This window comes from Drosophila hydei, unplaced genomic scaffold, assembly GCF_003285905.1.
Source record: "Drosophila hydei strain 15085-1641.00,03,60 unplaced genomic scaffold, DhydRS2 tig00000063-arrow-pilon, whole genome shotgun sequence".
Taxonomy (NCBI): Eukaryota; Metazoa; Arthropoda; class Insecta; order Diptera; family Drosophilidae; genus Drosophila; species Drosophila hydei.
In genome coordinates this window covers 7,848,445-7,867,775 of record NW_022045657.1, presented here as the reverse complement: position 1 = coordinate 7,867,775, position 19,331 = coordinate 7,848,445, and the positions used below count along the sequence as shown (strand labels likewise).

Here is a 19,331-nt window from a genome sequence, read left to right as displayed (position 1 = left end):
CCATTTGATTGAGGCTAAGGTCAAAGTTGAAGCTCTTTTCAGCTATTATTCGCGTAAGAACCAATTCACAAATACATCCACTCGTAAGTATAAATATACAGACATACATACATGGGTGCATATATATGAGTGCGTATATACTGGCTTTTACAAAATGCAATGAATCTAGAACATAAAGTATGCTGCCATATGTTGGCAATGCGCAGCATAAGCCAATCGCAGCCGAGCAACAAGCCGAGCAGTCGAAAAAAAAACAAAACAGAATAGGCAACAAGAGTCACTTAGGAGCGAGAGGAATATGGTATACAGGGAATACAAAATATGGTAGGAGGCATTAGCAGCAGGTCAACAAAATTGGTGACGTCTACAAAGCGCAAACCAAGCTGCAAAAGTAACAACAAAACTGAAGTGAACACGGAGAGCTTGAGCCCAAAGCGAAGGAGCAGCTGGGCGTGCGAGCAGCATAGCACTAGTGACAAATGAGATGCACTGTGTGGGCGCTAACTGTTAAGGGGTGTGAGCGAGAGCTTATAAAGCTTTTTGTAAGCTTTTTATCAAATGCTTTTGTACGGTGCGGCGCCTTTCGTATATTCATAATGGCGTCCACAGCCGAGACTGGCAAACAGTTTTCTACGCGCAACGCCAAAGCGAAGTTCGTGGCAGCGCTCAACAAGGCTCAACTGGCAACAGCAACACAGCGCAGACAACAAAAAGTCTTTAGAGAACAAGTATATAAGGAACAAAATATTAATTCAGCGACGAAGATTTAATTGCTCAAGCAGCTAAGCAGCGCACAAGTTTCTATTGCTGTCGGCCCTTGCAGGATTTGCCAGTAACAAAGAACGTACGAATTTTAATTGTGTTTAGTGAAGCGCGGTCTTTATTTTTGACACTCCTCTTCCAAAACACCCGCTTCTGCTTCAATCAGTAAAAGCGTGTGCACGAATTTGTGGCGCCAGCGTTGCCCCATCGTCGCAATTATTAAGTGAAGCACAAATAGAGTCCAAAGAAAAGCAGCCGAAAAAAAAGAACACGAAAAACGACTTGCGAGGCGAAACGCGTGAAATGTTTATTGTGGCAGCTGCATGGAGCTTTGCTGCTTCATGGCGACTGCTATGCATCGGAATGTTGGCCCTGGCGATGTTATTGCCGTTGGTTATCGCCGAATCGGAGGCTGCTGCCCGTGGCACCGGCGGCCAGCCTAATCATGCTGTCTTCACTAGCTCATTTCTGGTGCGCTTCCGTCGGGGCGTTGACAATGATTTTGCCCACAAGTTGGCCGACAAGTATGGCTTCGAGAATCTGGGACCGGTGAGTAATCAATTTCCACTACGCAGTACAGTGAATGCAGCCTACACAAACCCACACATAAGTCAAAGAAATATGAGAAATATAAATATATTTTATTGCAATTATTGAATCCTTTTAGATGAATTTCACTCTTTATATTTGCAATTTGTAAAGTTGTTGGCTGATTATAGCCAGAGCTTTGATATAAAATACACAGTCTTGGTCTATTTCCGTTAGAGAAACATTTAAAACTTGGTCAGGTTAAGGAATCTATGGCCAACGGAGCTGTGTGCTCCTTGAGCTTTCACTATACTCTTTACTTATTACAAAAGCCTGTCAGTCAGTCGATTGCTGTGAAAAATCAATTATTTTATGTTCCGACGGCGTCGGCATGTTTTGTAGCCCAAAAGAGACAACCAGCAGCAAAAGCAAGTTGCAATCGTCAAGGGCTGTTAATTATTGTGACTGCTTAAGTGGGTGTCCATGTATGTGTGGGCATGTGTGTGAGTGGGTGTGTGAGGCGCGTGCTTGGTATACAAAGCAATATAAAGTCAGCAACGACTGTGGCGGCCATCATCCGGCTGGCGCGCAAAAATTTCCATTGTATATAGTCCGGGCGTAATATTTCAAGCATTTTATGTTGCATGTACCAAACTGGCACAAGGCCAACAACGACAGAAACAAACCGTTCTTTAGAAGTATAACAAACATTACATGCTGATATGTCGGACTTAGAATTCACCAACACTGACAGCAATCAGCTTGCGATGGCCAAGAATCTTACACTCTGGGTGACGCGAATTGGGTAATATTTTCATAGTCGTCTGGGATTGACAGCTATTATGTTTGTCAGTAGTTCTACTTGTTGCTTGTGCTTCTACATGTGTCAATAGCTCAAGCCTCAGCTATTTTCTAGCCAACCGCATTTAATTAATTGGCACGACTTGGTGGCATAATTAGGTGGCTGGGCCTTAATAACCTTATGTCGGGGTCAACAATTGCGTCAATAAAGAAACATGAAGAAGGCGCCAAATCCAATTAGTTTATACACTCTTCATTATTTATATAATGCTGATTTATGAGTAAATTGATATGCCTTCGCTTAGCCACGTCGCACTGCCTTTCTTGTGCCCAGTTACCTGAGACCCGCCCTCATCCTGAATCTTGACTACTCTAACGTTTATTACGCCGCAGGCACAACTGCAATGTATAAGGGATTGCAGGGCTGCCTCCATGGCAACGTGAGTAAAACATATTGCATAACATAATCAGCTTTAATGCTTGCATTCATACACAGATTTCTCTCTCAGAATGCGTCAATTCTCAACTATTTTTAGTTGTTAATTCTGCCTTAGTTTTGCACATTATAATTCTGTTCTTGAGATTTTATCTCATATAACGAATGTAGTCTTTATCATTGATCTCACTTACACATTTAAAAAAATATTCAATTAAAGTCTTCAAATTAAGTCTTCAAACTTTGCTTAATATTTAGAGATATATCATATTTATATGTTGCGAAAAAAGTCCATTATAAATGAAATTTCTAGAGCGAAATTAATAACAGAGTCCATGTAATTCTGTAAATATGAAATCTGTCCGTACTTAAATAAAAACCTGTGTAATATAAGCGTTGCACAATATATGGAATACATAAGCTTCTTTGTGTCATGCACAGAGTCCGTTAATTTTTAAATAATCGACAACTTATTTGATTTTCATGAAATCGATGAATATTACTCTTAAATTTCAGTGATTAAAATATATTTTGCACGAGTTAAGGGCTACATTACTGTTTCGAATTCAAATTCAATATAAATACAAGAAACGAAGTATTTAATTTTTTGGATACTGCTTCCCATTCTTTAATTTGGCCATAAGCCAAACATCTCATAAGAAGAGATCTCATTTTAGATTAGACATTTAAATACTTTCACTTGCAGCTTATATTTTCTTGCTAAAAATATTAGCAACGGGCAACAGGCAACAGGCAAACTTTTTGTTCAGTGGATAAAAGACTCATAATTATCCTAGGCTCCTTAAGAATAATACTTGAAAACATTATTGGATGCATTATACTTTCTGTATATAGTTATTTTTAGTTTTAATTAAGAAGCCATAAATATTGTAAGATTCGTAATAGCTCGTTATCCCTGTGCATACTTATTGTAAATTTATAAACAAAAGTACTCTTTACAAAAGCATTTCTAATTGTGCTGTTAATGTGGCCGACCTTTTTGATGGGCTTAAATGCACACGGAAATTTAATTGGAAATTTGTGTCGACTGGACTTCCGTTACGTGCAGTCATACAATTTGCTCCCAATGCTTTCAGCAGATAAACAGCAAAATTCTTTCCTTTTTTGTCTGGAGCGAACGGTAATAAAATTGCGGCACATGTTGCCGAAAAAATCTGTTGCTCTTACGTCAAACGCTATCTGCCAACCGAAATCACACAATATGTACGACAAAGCCACAATATATATATATATATATATATATATATATATCTATGTATATGTATATGTATATACATATATATTAAAAAAAAAAGAAAACCTTTGAGCGTGGGATAGCGCGTAAGCACAGGCACACGCCTATACTCAGTTGTTTGCTCAAATCGATATTGCGTATACGCAGCCTATGAAGTGGCGCTGGTATTTTATCTGTCATATAAGCGCTTACTTCGTTTAGGCTTTATTGCTTTCGATGTATGAGCCCTATCAACAATAAACTGTTAGTTTTCGGTATCATCTATCAATTATTAGATACACCCTTACATATGTAAATTTAAATATATAAAATAATTGAAGTTTGAGCTTGCATTACGCTTACAATTTAAATATTTCCAATTCAATTAGTTAATTTTGTGCTTTGGTAAAAACATAAAGGCTGGTTTTTTTCTGACGGTTTCCCCTGTGCTCTTTAATGACCAGTAAATTCACAAAGTGCTACATGACTAATGCTTTCAAGCGTTTTTTTAATGTTTGCCTTTGTGGTGTTTAAAAGTTTTACTTAATACCTACTTTGTATCTGCGCTGAGCCTTTGGGCATACACATTCGACTTGGCGAGCGTGTATTTCGTTTTTGTCCTGTTGTGTGGGCTTTAACTTATAAAGCCAACAAGCCCACCTGTCGCCAGTTTCATGTTAGCTGTGAGGGCTTGTTAGTAGACACTGTGTCGCAAATCCTTACACAAAGCATTAAGTTAAGATTTCTGCTTGCCAAATGTAAGCCTTGACAACAGCAGGAACAGCAGTAACAGTTAAAACTTATTTTTACCTTCACACACCCACATGAGATGCATCACATATTTTTCTATATGTATTTATGAATTGTAGGTCAAAATATGCATTGAATTTCTATTCTATTGAAATTGTAGACATATATATTTTTTTAATTGTCTCCTGAAACTATTGTTTCTTGGTTGAAAACTGTATAAACTATGTAAAATTGCAGAAGAATGGCAAGTAAAATTCGAGTGGAAAAGTAAAGCTCTAAGAGATTCGTCTGATATAACATATATTCCTAATCAGTAGCAGGAACAGCAATTGATAAGAATAGTGTGTACAAACAATTTATATTGTACTTAGCATAAATAGAGAAGCTGGAAACAAGGCTGCAACTCTTCAACAATTTATTTATTCTTACAGCTGTCATAGGGGCAATATGAAATGTTGTATAATGCAACTCTTTCGACCTTCTGTCAATATCGATGCATTGAGCTTCTTTCTGATACTGCCTTATGTAAACTATTCGTTGCAGGATTTTACTCTCTAAATTTCCCCATCGATTATTCTTAAAGCTAATGTTAATTAGTGAGTTCATTTCAATTTAATAAAGTTGCAACATTAATGACAACAACCGCACAGTTTGCCCGTACAACTTTTCCAACATAAAAACTTTGCGAAATGTCAGAGCTAATTAAATATGCTTAGCTGCACAGTGCAGTCAATTTTTTATGCTTATAAAATATGCAAGACTCATTAGTTGTTTGTTCTGTATAATCTAGCTGACAATATATATATTTCATGGTTAGTCATGTAGAAAGGTAACCATGGTTAACATGGCAAATGACGATAAGTGATGTAGTGGTACGACGGAGGTAATTTAATATAATTTATTTGGGCATTTAAAAGTCTTGCATCAGTTTCAGCTTGAACTTCAATTTGTCGACTGTTTTTGTTTCATTTAGTATGCAAAATGAAAAATGGTTTTACAAATTTTGCGGTCTTTCCGTCTGTCCGCAAGGCTTCACAAAATTAAAGACACGGGCATTTGCTGGCAATTTGTAACTGAAAGCAAACATATGTTGTCAAATAAAACACAAACAAAACTTGCACGTCGGCAAACAGAGACAAAAGTCGTACATGCCAGGAAAAGTTTATGCTAGACCTCTCAAAATATAAGGCCTCAGGCACAAAAACTCCATATGTTTAAGCCCATGCACATACACACGCATGCATATCTATATATGTGTTTTGGAACAGAGTATCACGTATACGCAGCGCTCGTTGTCAACTCAATGTACGTGTTTATTTTTAGAATCGCAGCAGAGCTACAGTAATGGCTGACCATACACTCTGTTCAAATATAAATTTGACTTTAACCAATCATATATATCGCTGTGTAAATAATTTAAATATTAAAGTTAATCTCATAAAAATATCAATTACAATGGCTCGATATTATCGTGTTTTGGTAACTAGATAATTATCTTTAGACTGGCATTTACCTGAGCACTCTACACTTAAACACACATACACAAACACACTAAAAGCTTAGACATTGTGTGAGTCTCAACCTGTTACTTTTGGGCTATTCGAGTTTTATGGCCAACAGTGGGTAAACTTTGATGAAAAGCTAACTTTTGGCAAATGTTGGCAATTTTCCTGTTAGTATGTACGGTATCGTATTCTGACTCCTTCCACCTTGTCTTCCCCAAATCATTTTAAATTATATATGTATGGGTCCAAAGTTAGCACTAATGCTTATTAAAAAGTTTTCGGAACACTATCTGCTAATTGCCAAGAACAGAGTATACATTTTAAATATATGTATTAAATTACAGTTATATTTTAGTTTGGTTATGTGGAGACGTTAGTCAAAGAACATTATCGGTATACGTTGTCATATTTGATTGGGCGTAGGCGGCGCTACAAATCAAAGAATGAATAAATAAAGTTTAAAAATAAAACAATACATAAAACTTAGATAATTACAAACATAATATTTATACTACAAAATGAAATTTTGATGCTACATTCTAAAATATCTAGTGAAATTTTCGAAAATTAAATAACAGATTTCCACAAATAGTACACAGTTGGAGGGCAACAGTTTTACTTGAATAAAAATTTCAATGTGCCCACTCAAATCGGGCAGGTACTAGACTTTAAGTGCTTACACCTGTTGAAGGATACTTTTTAAATTAGTTTTGAAGCGACCACTTTGAAAATGTCAAAGAGCAGGCGAAAAAGTTTTGATTGCCATGCGGAAAATGCCAGGTTCATAATAATGCAAAGGATATTCAAAAGGGCAACGAGAAAGAGAGAGAGGGAAAGACTAAATTATTATTATATAAAAATAATTAAATTATTAATTACCCAGCAGGCGAATGAGGGAGAGAGATCGCTTGGAATGCTCACTTAATTGTGTGACCACCGTTAGTGATGATGTTATTGTAAATCACGCATACGCAGCATGGGCCAAACAGCATGTCAATGTCAACAACAGTGCACTAAATAATTATTTTGCTTCATAGCGAGCATGTTGGCTTTGCTCTAAATAACAAACGGACTTATACGATTATTATGGTCTGCCTCAGCCAATTTTTCTTCATACACGTTATGTCACACTATTGCTTTGAATGTGTCAATCGATTTTTGCTTGCTTCGGCCTAGTCTGTCCTGACCTTTAGATTGGCTTATGACCAAGAGACCCAGTTGAAAAATTAGTTTCTGTTGTTATAATAAGCAGCTGCACATTTATTTACACTTTCAACTTTGCAGTTTTAATTAAAAATCACTCTGCTCCCTGCTTCGCTCCGCTAACCGGCATGCCAGCCACTTGTTGTGGCATGTGGAGCTAATTAAATGTCATGTTCAGTCGTTGTTGCAATACAACGACTAATTTACTGCTCATATTCAGAGTGCATTCATTTGAAACTTTTCAATTATTCATCTCCAATAAACCTTCAATGCACCTGGCTCATGTTATATGGTTGGCTGTTTAACTAGCTTAAGCAGGGACCAACAAATCAAGGCTCTGTTTACTTGGCTAGGCCATGGCACCTGGCACAATGACTGCCACACGCCGAAATCCTCAATCAAATCCTATTAGTCCTGACGTTTGTTTGTCTTCGCTTCGCTCGGAGCTCGGCGTATCCTGCTGAATAATTCAACAGTTGTTGCCAATCATTTGCATTTCACTCATTTGCCACCTGCCTATCCATATATACATATTTATATATACACCACAGCTACAACATTTTTCAGCATAATTTGCATGCCATTTATTGCCACCTGAATAGGGCTTACGCAGACGCCAATCATGATTTTTTTTGTTTTCCATTATTTCTTTCACAGTTTCAGCTTAACAATGCGTCGCATATGCTGAACGTTTTCAAATTAAATTTCAGACATTGCAAAGTTCAAAAGCAAAAGCCTCAAACATGTTTCGTATATTTGTTGTTTGCTAGTAATTTCTATAAAGCTGGAAAATATCAAATAAAAAGTGAACGTGGCTTACTATATACAATCCAGATGTCAAATTTATATATATATATATATATATATATATACATATTATATATGCAATAAAAATCCAAAATATTAAATTTTGAAATTATAATTTTATTATTAGCTTACAAATTTGCTTAAAAGAAATAAAATAAATTTTTAGTTCAATTAAAATCATTGTTACATTTCATTCTGAAGAAATTTGTAATATTTTTAAAATTATAATAATTTCTTTAATAATTTATTTTTATTCTATACAACAGTTCATACTATACAATAGTTTATTTTCTCGAAAGGGCTGCAAGTCATTTCTTATAGTTTTGATTAATTTAAACTTCTATGTGACATATAAGTAAAAAAGTCAAATGAAACTTTCGCTTTGACGCGAGGCAAACTTTTTGAAAACTTGTTAACTTTTTGAAAGAACAGATGAAAGACTTAGATTACGTGTGATACTCAACTTTATTTAGTTACAACTGAAAGTCCAAGCGACATATACAATAAAAACTATATGTAACTTATACAATTAAATTCGTTTAGCCGTCCGAAGGTTGCTGCATAGAGTACTATTATCAGCTTACATAGGACTCGTGCCTATCTATCGATTGAGTATATCTAGTATATACGTATGATGTGTGTGCATTAATATAGCAAACACTTACTATGTGCATGGCAGTAGTCATTTGCTCAAGTGCTACCAGAAATATAGTTGGCTACTGATAAGTGACACGAACTGATAACGCATGGCTAACGATGGCAATGGAAGAGCCTGTCACATAGTTGAGCCAAAAGCATACATTTGACAAATGGTATTACTTTAACTGTCAAATATAAATGGCTTGAGCTAGTGCTTAAGCTTAACGTCCAATGAAAATACTATCAATTGCAGGGCAAACGACTTAGCAGCAAAATCTGTTGCCTACTTTTCAGCTGAAAATGTTTGATGGAGAAATTTGAATGGAAATTTGAACTTTATCTATTAGTGATAAATATAGCTCTATATGCAATCACTGCACGACATTTTAAAAGATTCATAATTCATTGGAAAATAATTTTACGAACCGGAACAATTCGCAGAGTGAAAGCTGAACTGTTCTATCAGCTAAATATACAAAAGCTCTTTCATAATATTGTCGCTGTTGTTGTTGACTTGCTTAAGCTTGTAGCTTATCAAAGGACTACCTGCTATGCCTGACTGCCTGCAGGGCAATCAAAAACATACATGAAATGGGATGGTTGCATACAGCCACATACACATGAGCTTATGAGGTTGTGTGTGTGTGCATTCAACAAGAATGCAGCTGTTGCTTTTGTTGGCGTAACTTCATATTGTTTTTGTTTTTGTGTTGTTGTTGTTATTCGTTGTTTGTTGTTTGTGAACATTCTGCTGTTGTCTGCTCTCGCCAGTGCACTGAACAGAAATCCATAAATTTGCGACGCTGACATAGGTTGAAGGATGATGTGCCACATGGCACATGCCACATGCCACGTCCATGTAGATATCACAGCGCTGTCGCCGCCTACACTGCGGTTGTCTTCCGATGTGTATTTCTGCCTCTGTCCTTCTAGTGGACATATTAAAATAAACGTACTGCAACAAGTGGCGCGAGTAATAATATTCATTCCACTCACATTTTACTATGATCTGTTATCTACGATTAATGTAACCTATTACCGACGCCATTTTGGCAATCGGCGCGTTTACTTGCCACAATAATACGCACATAGTCACAGTCTTGCCAGTTTGTCAAATGTTGCTAAATGCGCGTGGGTGTTGTTCCAGCTTAAGTATCTCACACGAAGCGTTGCTTTGGGGTTCATAGGGGGTAAGGTGGTGCTATATGCCACATGCCACATGCCACATGCCACATGAAGTGTCTGCTAGTCGCCTAGTCTGACTTTGCTTTGGCCTGTGCTGCTGTCTACTTGGCTGCTTGGCTGCTGTCCGCGTTATCACCCGCTGTGACACATTATTTTTATAATACGCTGTGTACTACATGCACACACACAAGCAAACACGCAAACGCACACGCACACACTGTTTCATAGAGACAAAGTCTACACTGCGAGCTGCCTTTGTGTGGTGTGCGTTGTGTGGCTATTTTTGTTTTGCTCAATCCACTCGAAGCTCAGGCATCAAGTTTATTTATTTGGTTTATTATATTTTGTTATTTTTCTTTTCTATTTTTCGCAGCCATATGTTTCATATATTAGGAGTAATGCAAAAATTATACTGGCTTTCTAAAAATATGCGCTCAATTTAGCCACGAGTGGCTTGTGGGATTAGTTTGCTTGCCTTATTAATTTATATGGGGCGCTCGACGTGCGTATTCCCAATGTTTTCATTATCTTTCGATGTCCCGAGCCAGCAGTTCGCCGCCAGTTCATTTAAATCGCAAACGGGCAACAGTTAAAAGCAGGCCAGCTGTTGCAGTACTCAGCGTACTTAACGCACAAATTATCAGCACATAAAAATAGACAAGCCCTCATAACCGTCAACCTTCAACCCTCAATGCTGCCACTGGCTCACAATTGACGAGGCTCAATGAATTGACCACAGTTGTCCCAGTGCCCGTCTTAATTTTGCCTAAGCAAACTAAAAGCATTTTGCGGTTGCTTTTCGTTTTCCATGTCCAGCTTGGACCCTAGGTAGCAGTTTTGGTGATGACGTGACTTTTCGTTCGACAATTTCATGAATAAGTTCGTTTACAAAGGAAACTGAAATTTTAGATAACCCATTTATAAATTGATTGCAAAATCTGTTTTGCTTCAAATTAAAAATTTAATAAAAACAGTAAATATTTCAAAAATATTAATATCGATATTTTTCTTGTCCTAATACAAGTTTAACACATTATTTGCAGTTTAGTTTAATGAAGAATCTTGTCAGAATATCAATTTTTATTCTTTACTCCCACAGCGGGACATGAGTAGGTAATTTTTATTGTTGACAGCGGACGATTTGCATAATACTTATTGTCTTTAATTCAATTTACTTTCAGTCGAATTGACTAGAAACCTGTGGAGAGCGTATTTATAAACATTTGTGGGGTTTCGCTGAGTGGGATGAGAGACGTCAAAACAGTTAGCCTTCATCAGCACAATCCTTGTGTAATTTATATGTAATGCCGCAGGATATAGTGAGGCATAACTTAGCATAAGCCCACGTTGCATACAAGCTGACAGCTGCTCGGGCTGCAAGTAGAATCTTTCAAACTTTTTTCTTTACAAAGGGATAAGGCTAAAAATGGTCCAGACACATCTTTGAGATGAAGCTATGCATTTTAAGCGTATAATGTGTAAAAATAAAAACGTGTAGGCAGTCGCAACAGCTGTTGGCTATCAAAGTAATTATTCTTCCGCGCATTAGTTACGATAGCTAAGCCGTTTATCAACCCCAAAGAAGCGAAGAAGCGCCTCAGGCAGCAGTTCATTATTTGTTATGTATGAGAGCAAAGAAAACTCTTGGCCAAGAGCTTCCCAACAGCTGTCTATGTTCTGGAAAAGTTACAAAACAGTCGAAAGGTCTAAAGAGGACAGCTTTTACTCTCCAACAATGTTGATAAAGGCTGAAACATTAGTAAGTCTGAAACATCTAGAAGGGAGTTTGTCTATTATATTTTGGCATAGCAATGTACTTTATATTATTATTAGTATTTCAGTATATATTCTTATATTATATATATTCTTCTGCTGAATCTTCTTCTTAGACTTTACATATATATTTGTTCAAACAATTTTTTTCAACTTAATTAAATAATTTCTAGACTGCTTCCATGATACCGATTTCTTTTATAGAGATATTGATGTAAATGCGAATGAAACTTTGCACAAGTAAATTGTAGGCTTTTATTACGCAGATGCGAATAAAATGTCATTTCATCTGAGCGTTGTTCTTCAGCAAAAAAAAAAAACAATTTTGGTGAAACTTAGTTGGCTCACATTGGTGACTTGGGAATAGTTACTGACGACCCGGCACATGTGAGTAATGTGCGTAACTCGATATGGAATTATATTGAGAGAAAATGGAAAATAACTGCTGGAACTAGAGCAGGCTACCGGGCAAAGCAAGTAAACTCTCAATTTACTAAAGCTCGGCCAAGGACGAAGGCTAATATACGTAATAAAGTTAATGATGTTGTTGTTAATGCTGATGATGGTGCTGTGAAGATGATGCCCATGACTAGCAATTTAAAACGCAATTATGGGCTCTCGTACTTACTTTATGTATGTGCGTCTACATGTATAGAAGTAGGCGGCCAGGGAATGGCTAACTAAAGTCAATTATGGCTCAATTATGGCTGACGCAGCTATATGGGCGGAGAACAAGATAGGAATTAATGCGTTAAGTTCAATTAGAGTTGTAAAATCTCACGGATATACTAAAGAAATAATATTTTACTTTGCTTCACAGCTGGTTGGCGCTGACGGACATGAGTATCATTTCAAGCACAAGACACTACCGCACGCTCGTTCCCGGCGCAGTTTGATGCATACGCGCGTTCTCAAGAGTCATCCCTCGGTGAGTATAACTGTACTTTAAGGACTGCTGACAGCTGTGGCCATGTCCCTGACTCGCACTTCCTTGCATAAATGCCAAAGTTCAGTTGGCCGCTTCACTGCTTCCGCTAGCCAGTTGGCAATCAGTTGGCAAATTGCGTTCTTGCCAGCGCAAGTGGCACCACCGCAACCACAATCACATTGATTGCATTGCAATTGGGCACAAGTCTATCTCTCTGTCCATTACGTGACAGTGGGCCACTCTCGATAATTACTTTTCAAAATGCAACAGGCAGGAGTGCTTGCAGGCAGGCAGCCGCCAAACAATATGAAAATGAGAACTATGCAGATTAGTTGTTTTGGTTTGTTTTGTTTGCTTGTTCGGCTGTCAGCAATCAGATCTAAAGGTGGAACCCGAATTCGCAATGTGTGCTCTCCACGTACACGTACACGTACACAAATTGACAATGCTGACTGACACGTACACATGCATAACACCGACCCGTGTACATGTACTAGTGGCTTCTGAAGCCCGTTGACAGCAGGCATTTCGATATTGATACATTCTCCTTGAAATCATTTGTCAGGTGCTCACGGCTGTTCAACAGGCGGGCTTCAGACGTATCAAGCGTGGGTTGCGGCCGGCAATTCCTGCAATTCATGGACTGCACTACGCAGCCACGCTGGGCGAACCAAATACGGTTGATGTGGAGCCCACAGATCCCTACTTCCCCTTGCAATGGTATCTCAAAAACACTGGACAGAACGGCGGCAAAGTGCGACTGGATCTGAATGTGCAGGCTGCCTGGGCTCAAGGCATTACAGGCAAAAACGTGACCACTGCCATCATGGATGACGGTAGGTGGCATGCATGAATAAACTGTAACGAAATGTTACGAAAATGTTTTATTTTTATCCTCTGTGCAGGCGTGGACTACATGCATCCGGATCTGAAATTCAATTATGTAAGTAATTGCGATTCCTCATAAATAACAAACTTAAAACGCAGTGCAAAACGTATTGGTGCGTGGGCGTGTGGGTCTGCGTGTGTGTTGATGGCTTTCAAAATTATATTTGCAGAGTGCTATGGTCAAATGAACGCATCGATTGACGTTTATTCAACTGCACACAGTCGCACTGAATCCAGCTAGCCACAGATGCAATTTAAATCAACATGCAAACTTTATTGAAATGTCGATTTGATTGCTTTTTTATTAAAAGTTTGATTATAAATGAAAATCATTTGACAGAAATTTAAATATTATAATCAAGTTTCCTTTTCACATGGTCGCATTTGCATATTGATGACCATGTTAAATGCCAATTCTAGGTCTTTTCTATAGGAACAGTTAAATTCTGTTAACGTAATAGTTATTATAATAAAATAGTATACTGATTTCAATCAGCAATGGGTTACTTACATGTTCACATATATTGCATAAAGCTTTTCAAATTTTCTCATATTTCGGTGCTTAACTTCTGTTGGCTATGGTCAGATGCTGACGTCACTAAAATGAAAGGAGGGTCATCTGTTAACCAACCCCATTTCGTGTATCAGATTGACCGCTCTCGCAAGACCTCGTAGCTTAACAGCAATGTCACATCTCTACCAGACTAAAACCTGATAAGCTTACACACTTATACGACACTCGCACTGGGTACAATATAAGTGAAATGGGTCCCAAGTTCAGTATAAGAAAAACAAAATATATATGGGTTGGTTGGAAAATTCGACAGGACGTAAAGGACAACTAATTTAGAGCATAGAAAAGTCGAACCTAAAACAGAGAATACTCACATTTGACTTTGAATATATATAAGAACTGAAAGCGTTTCGTTTTGTTTCACAAATGTTGCTTTTTTTAACATACGAAATGATTTTTTTAATTAATTCGCATATACCTGATAATATGAAAGTTGAGTTTGGGAGATTATTAGGACTGCTCTCGCTTGATATGTGACCGACTCAAGTGCTGTGCAAATGTGACAGCAAATTGTTATTAACTTTAATGGGCGGCTTTAGTTCACATATTAAGCGTGATAAGACAACAAAATGCACTTAAAACTCACTCCGTGCCAACTATTTAACGCAACTCATAAGCGTGTGCCCCCACTTCTGCACCCACTTTACTCATTGTACTCTCTCCTGCAGAACGCCGAGGCCAGCTACGACTTCAGCAGCAATGATGCATTCCCCTATCCCCGGTACACCGACGACTGGTTTAACAGGTAAGTTGTGGCACAGCCTAAGCGCCTTTGGGGGCTTATACTCATAAGCATCTCAGCAGTGGGGAACTGTAGAGGGCTTAATAGCCTGGCAGAAAGAGCCAGTGATAAAGTACTTTGAGTTACAGGTTTGGCATTTTGAATTTCAATTGTGTAAAGCAAGCAGCTGTGCATCAGAAGCAAATTCAAAACAATTCACAAAGTTTTCTTTTTTTTCCTTTTACTTTGGGGCTAAAAATAAGAAACATTTTTTAAAGGTTTCTGTTAATTGTTTGCTTTGTTATATTTTTTGCTGCGCATTTCGTTATTTAATTTATTTTCCGTATAGGGTATTTCATGGAAGTTCTTGTTTGTTTTTGCTGCTTTGCGCTTATCATAATCATTGCTCATTGTGGGAGTCTAAGTACTCGAAGTACTCGAAAGGGGTGCGCAGACAAATGCCACGTATTTGGCAAACATATTTATGAAATGGTCACCCTGATAGCTTAAATCTTTCTCTCTCTTTTGCTCTATCATTCATATCCGCAGCCATGGCACTCGGTGCGCTGGCGAAGTGGCTGCTGCCAGAGATAATGGAATTTGCGGCGTAGGCGTTGCTTATGACAGCAAAATCGCAGGTAAGTGGATTTGTCATGGAGTAAATACTGAGAACAGGGAAAGGAGCACCCAAGCCAAGTATTTAAGTTTCACATTACGCATACGTGCCATATGACGACATTAACACAGATGACAAATATATGTGTATGCCTAATCTATATCTATATATAATATCAAGTATGAGACTCGCGGGAGCAGAGTGCCACAAGTGGTCACATAAATCGGCTCGAATCTTATCTGTCGGTTTTATAGCACAAGTGGGAAAAAATCATGTGAAAAATCGGAAATATTTGATAATCGCACACATTGCGTGTTTTTTTTTACGATTGCCATAAAGCGTCAAGTGAAAGTAAAAAATAACGAGGACTAGCAACAGTTGGGTGGCCTCGATATAAGGGACAATAAATATTGATTTATAATTGCGAGCATTAAGATTAATGGATACTCTGCAGGCATACGCATGCTGGATCAGCCCTATATGACGGACCTAATCGAAGCCAACTCAATGGGACATGAGCCGCACAAGATTCATATATACAGCGCCTCCTGGGGCCCCACAGATGATGGCAAAACGGTTGATGGGCCGCGCAATGCCACCATGCGCGCTATTGTCCAGGGTGTGAATGAGGTAACGCTAGCTTTACGCTGCTCGAAATCTTAAACATCGTTAATTTCTGGCCACCCTGCAGGGTCGAAATGGCTTGGGCAACATCTACGTCTGGGCGTCGGGCGATGGCGGCGAGGAGGATGATTGCAACTGCGATGGCTATGCCGCCTCCATGTGGACAATTTCCATTAACAGCGCCATCAACGATGGTCAGAATGCGCACTACGATGAAAGCTGTAGCTCCACACTGGCGTCCACATTTAGCAATGGTGCCAAGGATCCTAACACTGGGGTTGCCACCACTGACCTCTATGGCAAGTGCACGACAACCCATTCGGGCACCAGCGCCGCGGCACCTGAAGCAGCTGGCGTCTTTGCATTGGCTTTGGAAGCGAAGTGAGTATTGAAATTACACTCGGGTCTCTAACATTAATTTATGCAAATCTCAATTCCAATTTGGCCAACAGCCCCCAGCTCACTTGGCGCGACATACAGCATCTGACTGTGCTAACATCGAAACGCAATTCCCTTTTCGATGCCAAGAACCGATTCTACTGGACAATGAACGGCGTTGGCCTAGAGTTCAATCACCTCTTTGGGTTCGGTGTGCTCGATGCGGGCGCCATGGTGACCCTGGCCAAGCAGTGGCACTCGGTGCCAGCACGTTATCACTGTGAGGCGGGCGAGATTAACAAGCCACAGTAAGTGCACACATTGTAGTTTGCGCTTCTGTGTTAAGCCAAGGCTATTTATATGTAGGCCAATTATAATGGGTCGCTCGCTGTTTTGGGAAATCAAAACTGATGCCTGCAAAGGCACCGACACGGAAGTGAATTATTTGGAGCACGTGCAGGCAGTCATCACCGCAAATTCGTCGCGACGTGGCGACTTGGAGCTGTTCCTCACCTCTCCCATGGGCACCAAGTAAGTGTATGTCTCTATCGAAAGTTTATCCGCAATTCATTATTTTGTGTGATAGATCCATGATTCTGTCGCGACGCGCTAACGATGATGATCATCGTGATGGCTTCACCAAATGGCCCTTCATGACTACCCACTCCTGGGGCGAGTATCCGCAAGGCACATGGAAATTGGAAGTATGTTACCTTAGATATCGATGTGAAGGTCACGTTCTATAATTGCTCTTGTTGCTTTCCAGGCACGCTTCAATTCAGCTCAAACGCGACTTGGCCATCTAATGGAGTGGTCGTTGGTGTTGCATGGCACAAAGGAGGCACCTTACCGCACTCTGAAACCATCCTCGCCGCACTCGAAATTGGCCATCGTCAAGAAGGCACACGAAGATAAGAAGATGAAGTAAGCGATGTACGTGTACATCTGCGATGTCGTCCATTAGTCAACCTGTCTTTTATCATTCAGTTCAGTATGAAGTGTGTGTTTTTTTAATTTTTAATGAGATTGATTGAAAAGAATCTTTTATTTTATAGAGATCTATAAATTGGAGTCTCTCAAACTTTAAATTGAAATATAAACAGAACTAAAAGTTCAGTTTGGTTGCCATTTTACCAAATTCTTATTTGATGCCCACTGAATTTCTCGTTTGAGTTTCCAATAAGATGAAGAAGTGGAGTTGTTCAAGCGCACATTTTATTTTACTCAATTGCAAGTTTTTTTTAAAGGGAAAAACACAAATTTTGAATAAACCAAATTAGTTGAAACGTAGTAAGACACAAAAACGTAGTATCTATCAAAGCTAAGCATCAAAAATCATTTGAAACAGGTATAGCATATGTGTAATACAGTAGTTATTGAGCAACAGAGCGAGGGAGTTATTGAGAAATACATAACACTAAACTTCTTAAATATTGGAAATGTCTTGTAAATGTACTATATCTTACGACGTGTATACATATTTACCTTATCTGTAACTATGTCCTATGCTCTTAGACTCTTAATAATTATATATATATAGCGAAAATATTTAATTTGTCTATAAAATATAAACATAAAATGTTGATCTTAAAAAAGGATTAAGTCCAAGTTGCACACAGCTTCCAGTAAAATCTCTCTATAAGTATTATCTATTTATTGTTTACATATATATATCTCTATTTGTATTTTCCGAATACAATGAATGCATGTAAATTGCATATGAAGTTTTTTAGTTTCTTTCGGGGGCCAAAAATAATAAAAACGAGTATGAAAATGATTTTAATTATAATTTTTATAAAACCAAAAGGAAAATATATAAAAGAAGTGTGTTATTTATAAACGAAGAAGATAAATATTTAATGATAAATAGAAAGTACAAGTGCAGAACAACAGAGATTGACGTGTTAACTATAAAACAACTAAATTTATAAATGACATTGTTAAAGTTCATGGGCTAAAGTGCAGAGGAATGATATGTATATGTATATATATATCCCAACACATATACATACATATATATATATATATATATATATATATATATATATATATGCGGTACGTGTGTAATTATTATCCAAAAGCGATGTTAACGCTGAGAAAACATAAACCGAGACATAAATATACATTAATAAATATATAAATATACATTCAACAAGACAGTGGCTATATAGAGTACTTATATATACATATAAATGTATAAAATATTCATATACATACATATATACATATAGAATATATATATATATATATATATATATATATATATATATATATATATAATCATCCGAATAAATAACTTATATTGATGTGAAGTTATATTTGATGTTGTAGATACCAAAAATACACACAAAATATCCACATAAATGAAATTGCAAAACCAAAAATGTCTAGTATATATGTTAAACTGAACAGATAAATCTTCGAGCAGTATTATAATTTGCCATTGAAAATCTGTTTGTTACTCATTCAATTATCATTATTATTTGCTTTTTCGATTCTCCAGAAATGGTAAATCAAACAAAATCTATTTAATTTTGTAAATAAAAGTTGGAAAACGGCCAAACCGGACTTTTCATATTTGAGAGCTATAAGTTTCAGATTAAGTGCTAAGCACATACATACATACTGGTCTATGCTCATTTTTAATTTAAGGTGTGAGAAAGCTTTAAGCTTTTGTCAAGCTTTATCTGACAGCTGGGCCTCGAACCTACATGTCAAAGTCTCCACAAAAGTCCACGCTAAAAGCTGTCACTCTCCTACTCTACATTCTACTCATATTGACTTTTCGAATACTGCGCCTAAAATTATACAAGGGCTTTGGTCATTTGTTGCTCTTTCAACTAATAGGTACAGAGCTTTTCGAGCTATAAATACATACATATGAGTTGTTGGCATAATGTGGTTAAAGGACATGTAGCTGAAATATATGATATGCATGTCAATTTTTACGCATAAAAGTGAGTAAAGAAAATGGACATT

General features: G+C 37.7%; 1 protein-coding gene across 1 annotated transcript; it reads left to right on the top strand.

Annotated features, from left to right (window-relative positions):
• Nucleotides 1-610: 610 nt before the first annotated feature.
• Nucleotides 611-17,336, top strand: LOC111595913 (neuroendocrine convertase 2). Its single transcript, XM_023309867.2, has 12 exons — nucleotides 611-1,311; nucleotides 12,444-12,551; nucleotides 13,117-13,387; nucleotides 13,457-13,494; nucleotides 14,682-14,758; nucleotides 15,284-15,372; nucleotides 15,805-15,980; nucleotides 16,042-16,355; nucleotides 16,427-16,660; nucleotides 16,719-16,883; nucleotides 16,939-17,056; nucleotides 17,119-17,336. The coding sequence occupies exons 1-12, from the start codon at nucleotides 1,066-1,068 to the stop codon at nucleotides 17,278-17,280; spliced, it is 1,998 nt and encodes a 665-aa protein (XP_023165635.1). The 5' UTR covers nucleotides 611-1,065; the 3' UTR covers nucleotides 17,281-17,336.
• The last annotated feature ends 1,995 nt before the right edge of the window (nucleotides 17,337-19,331 follow it).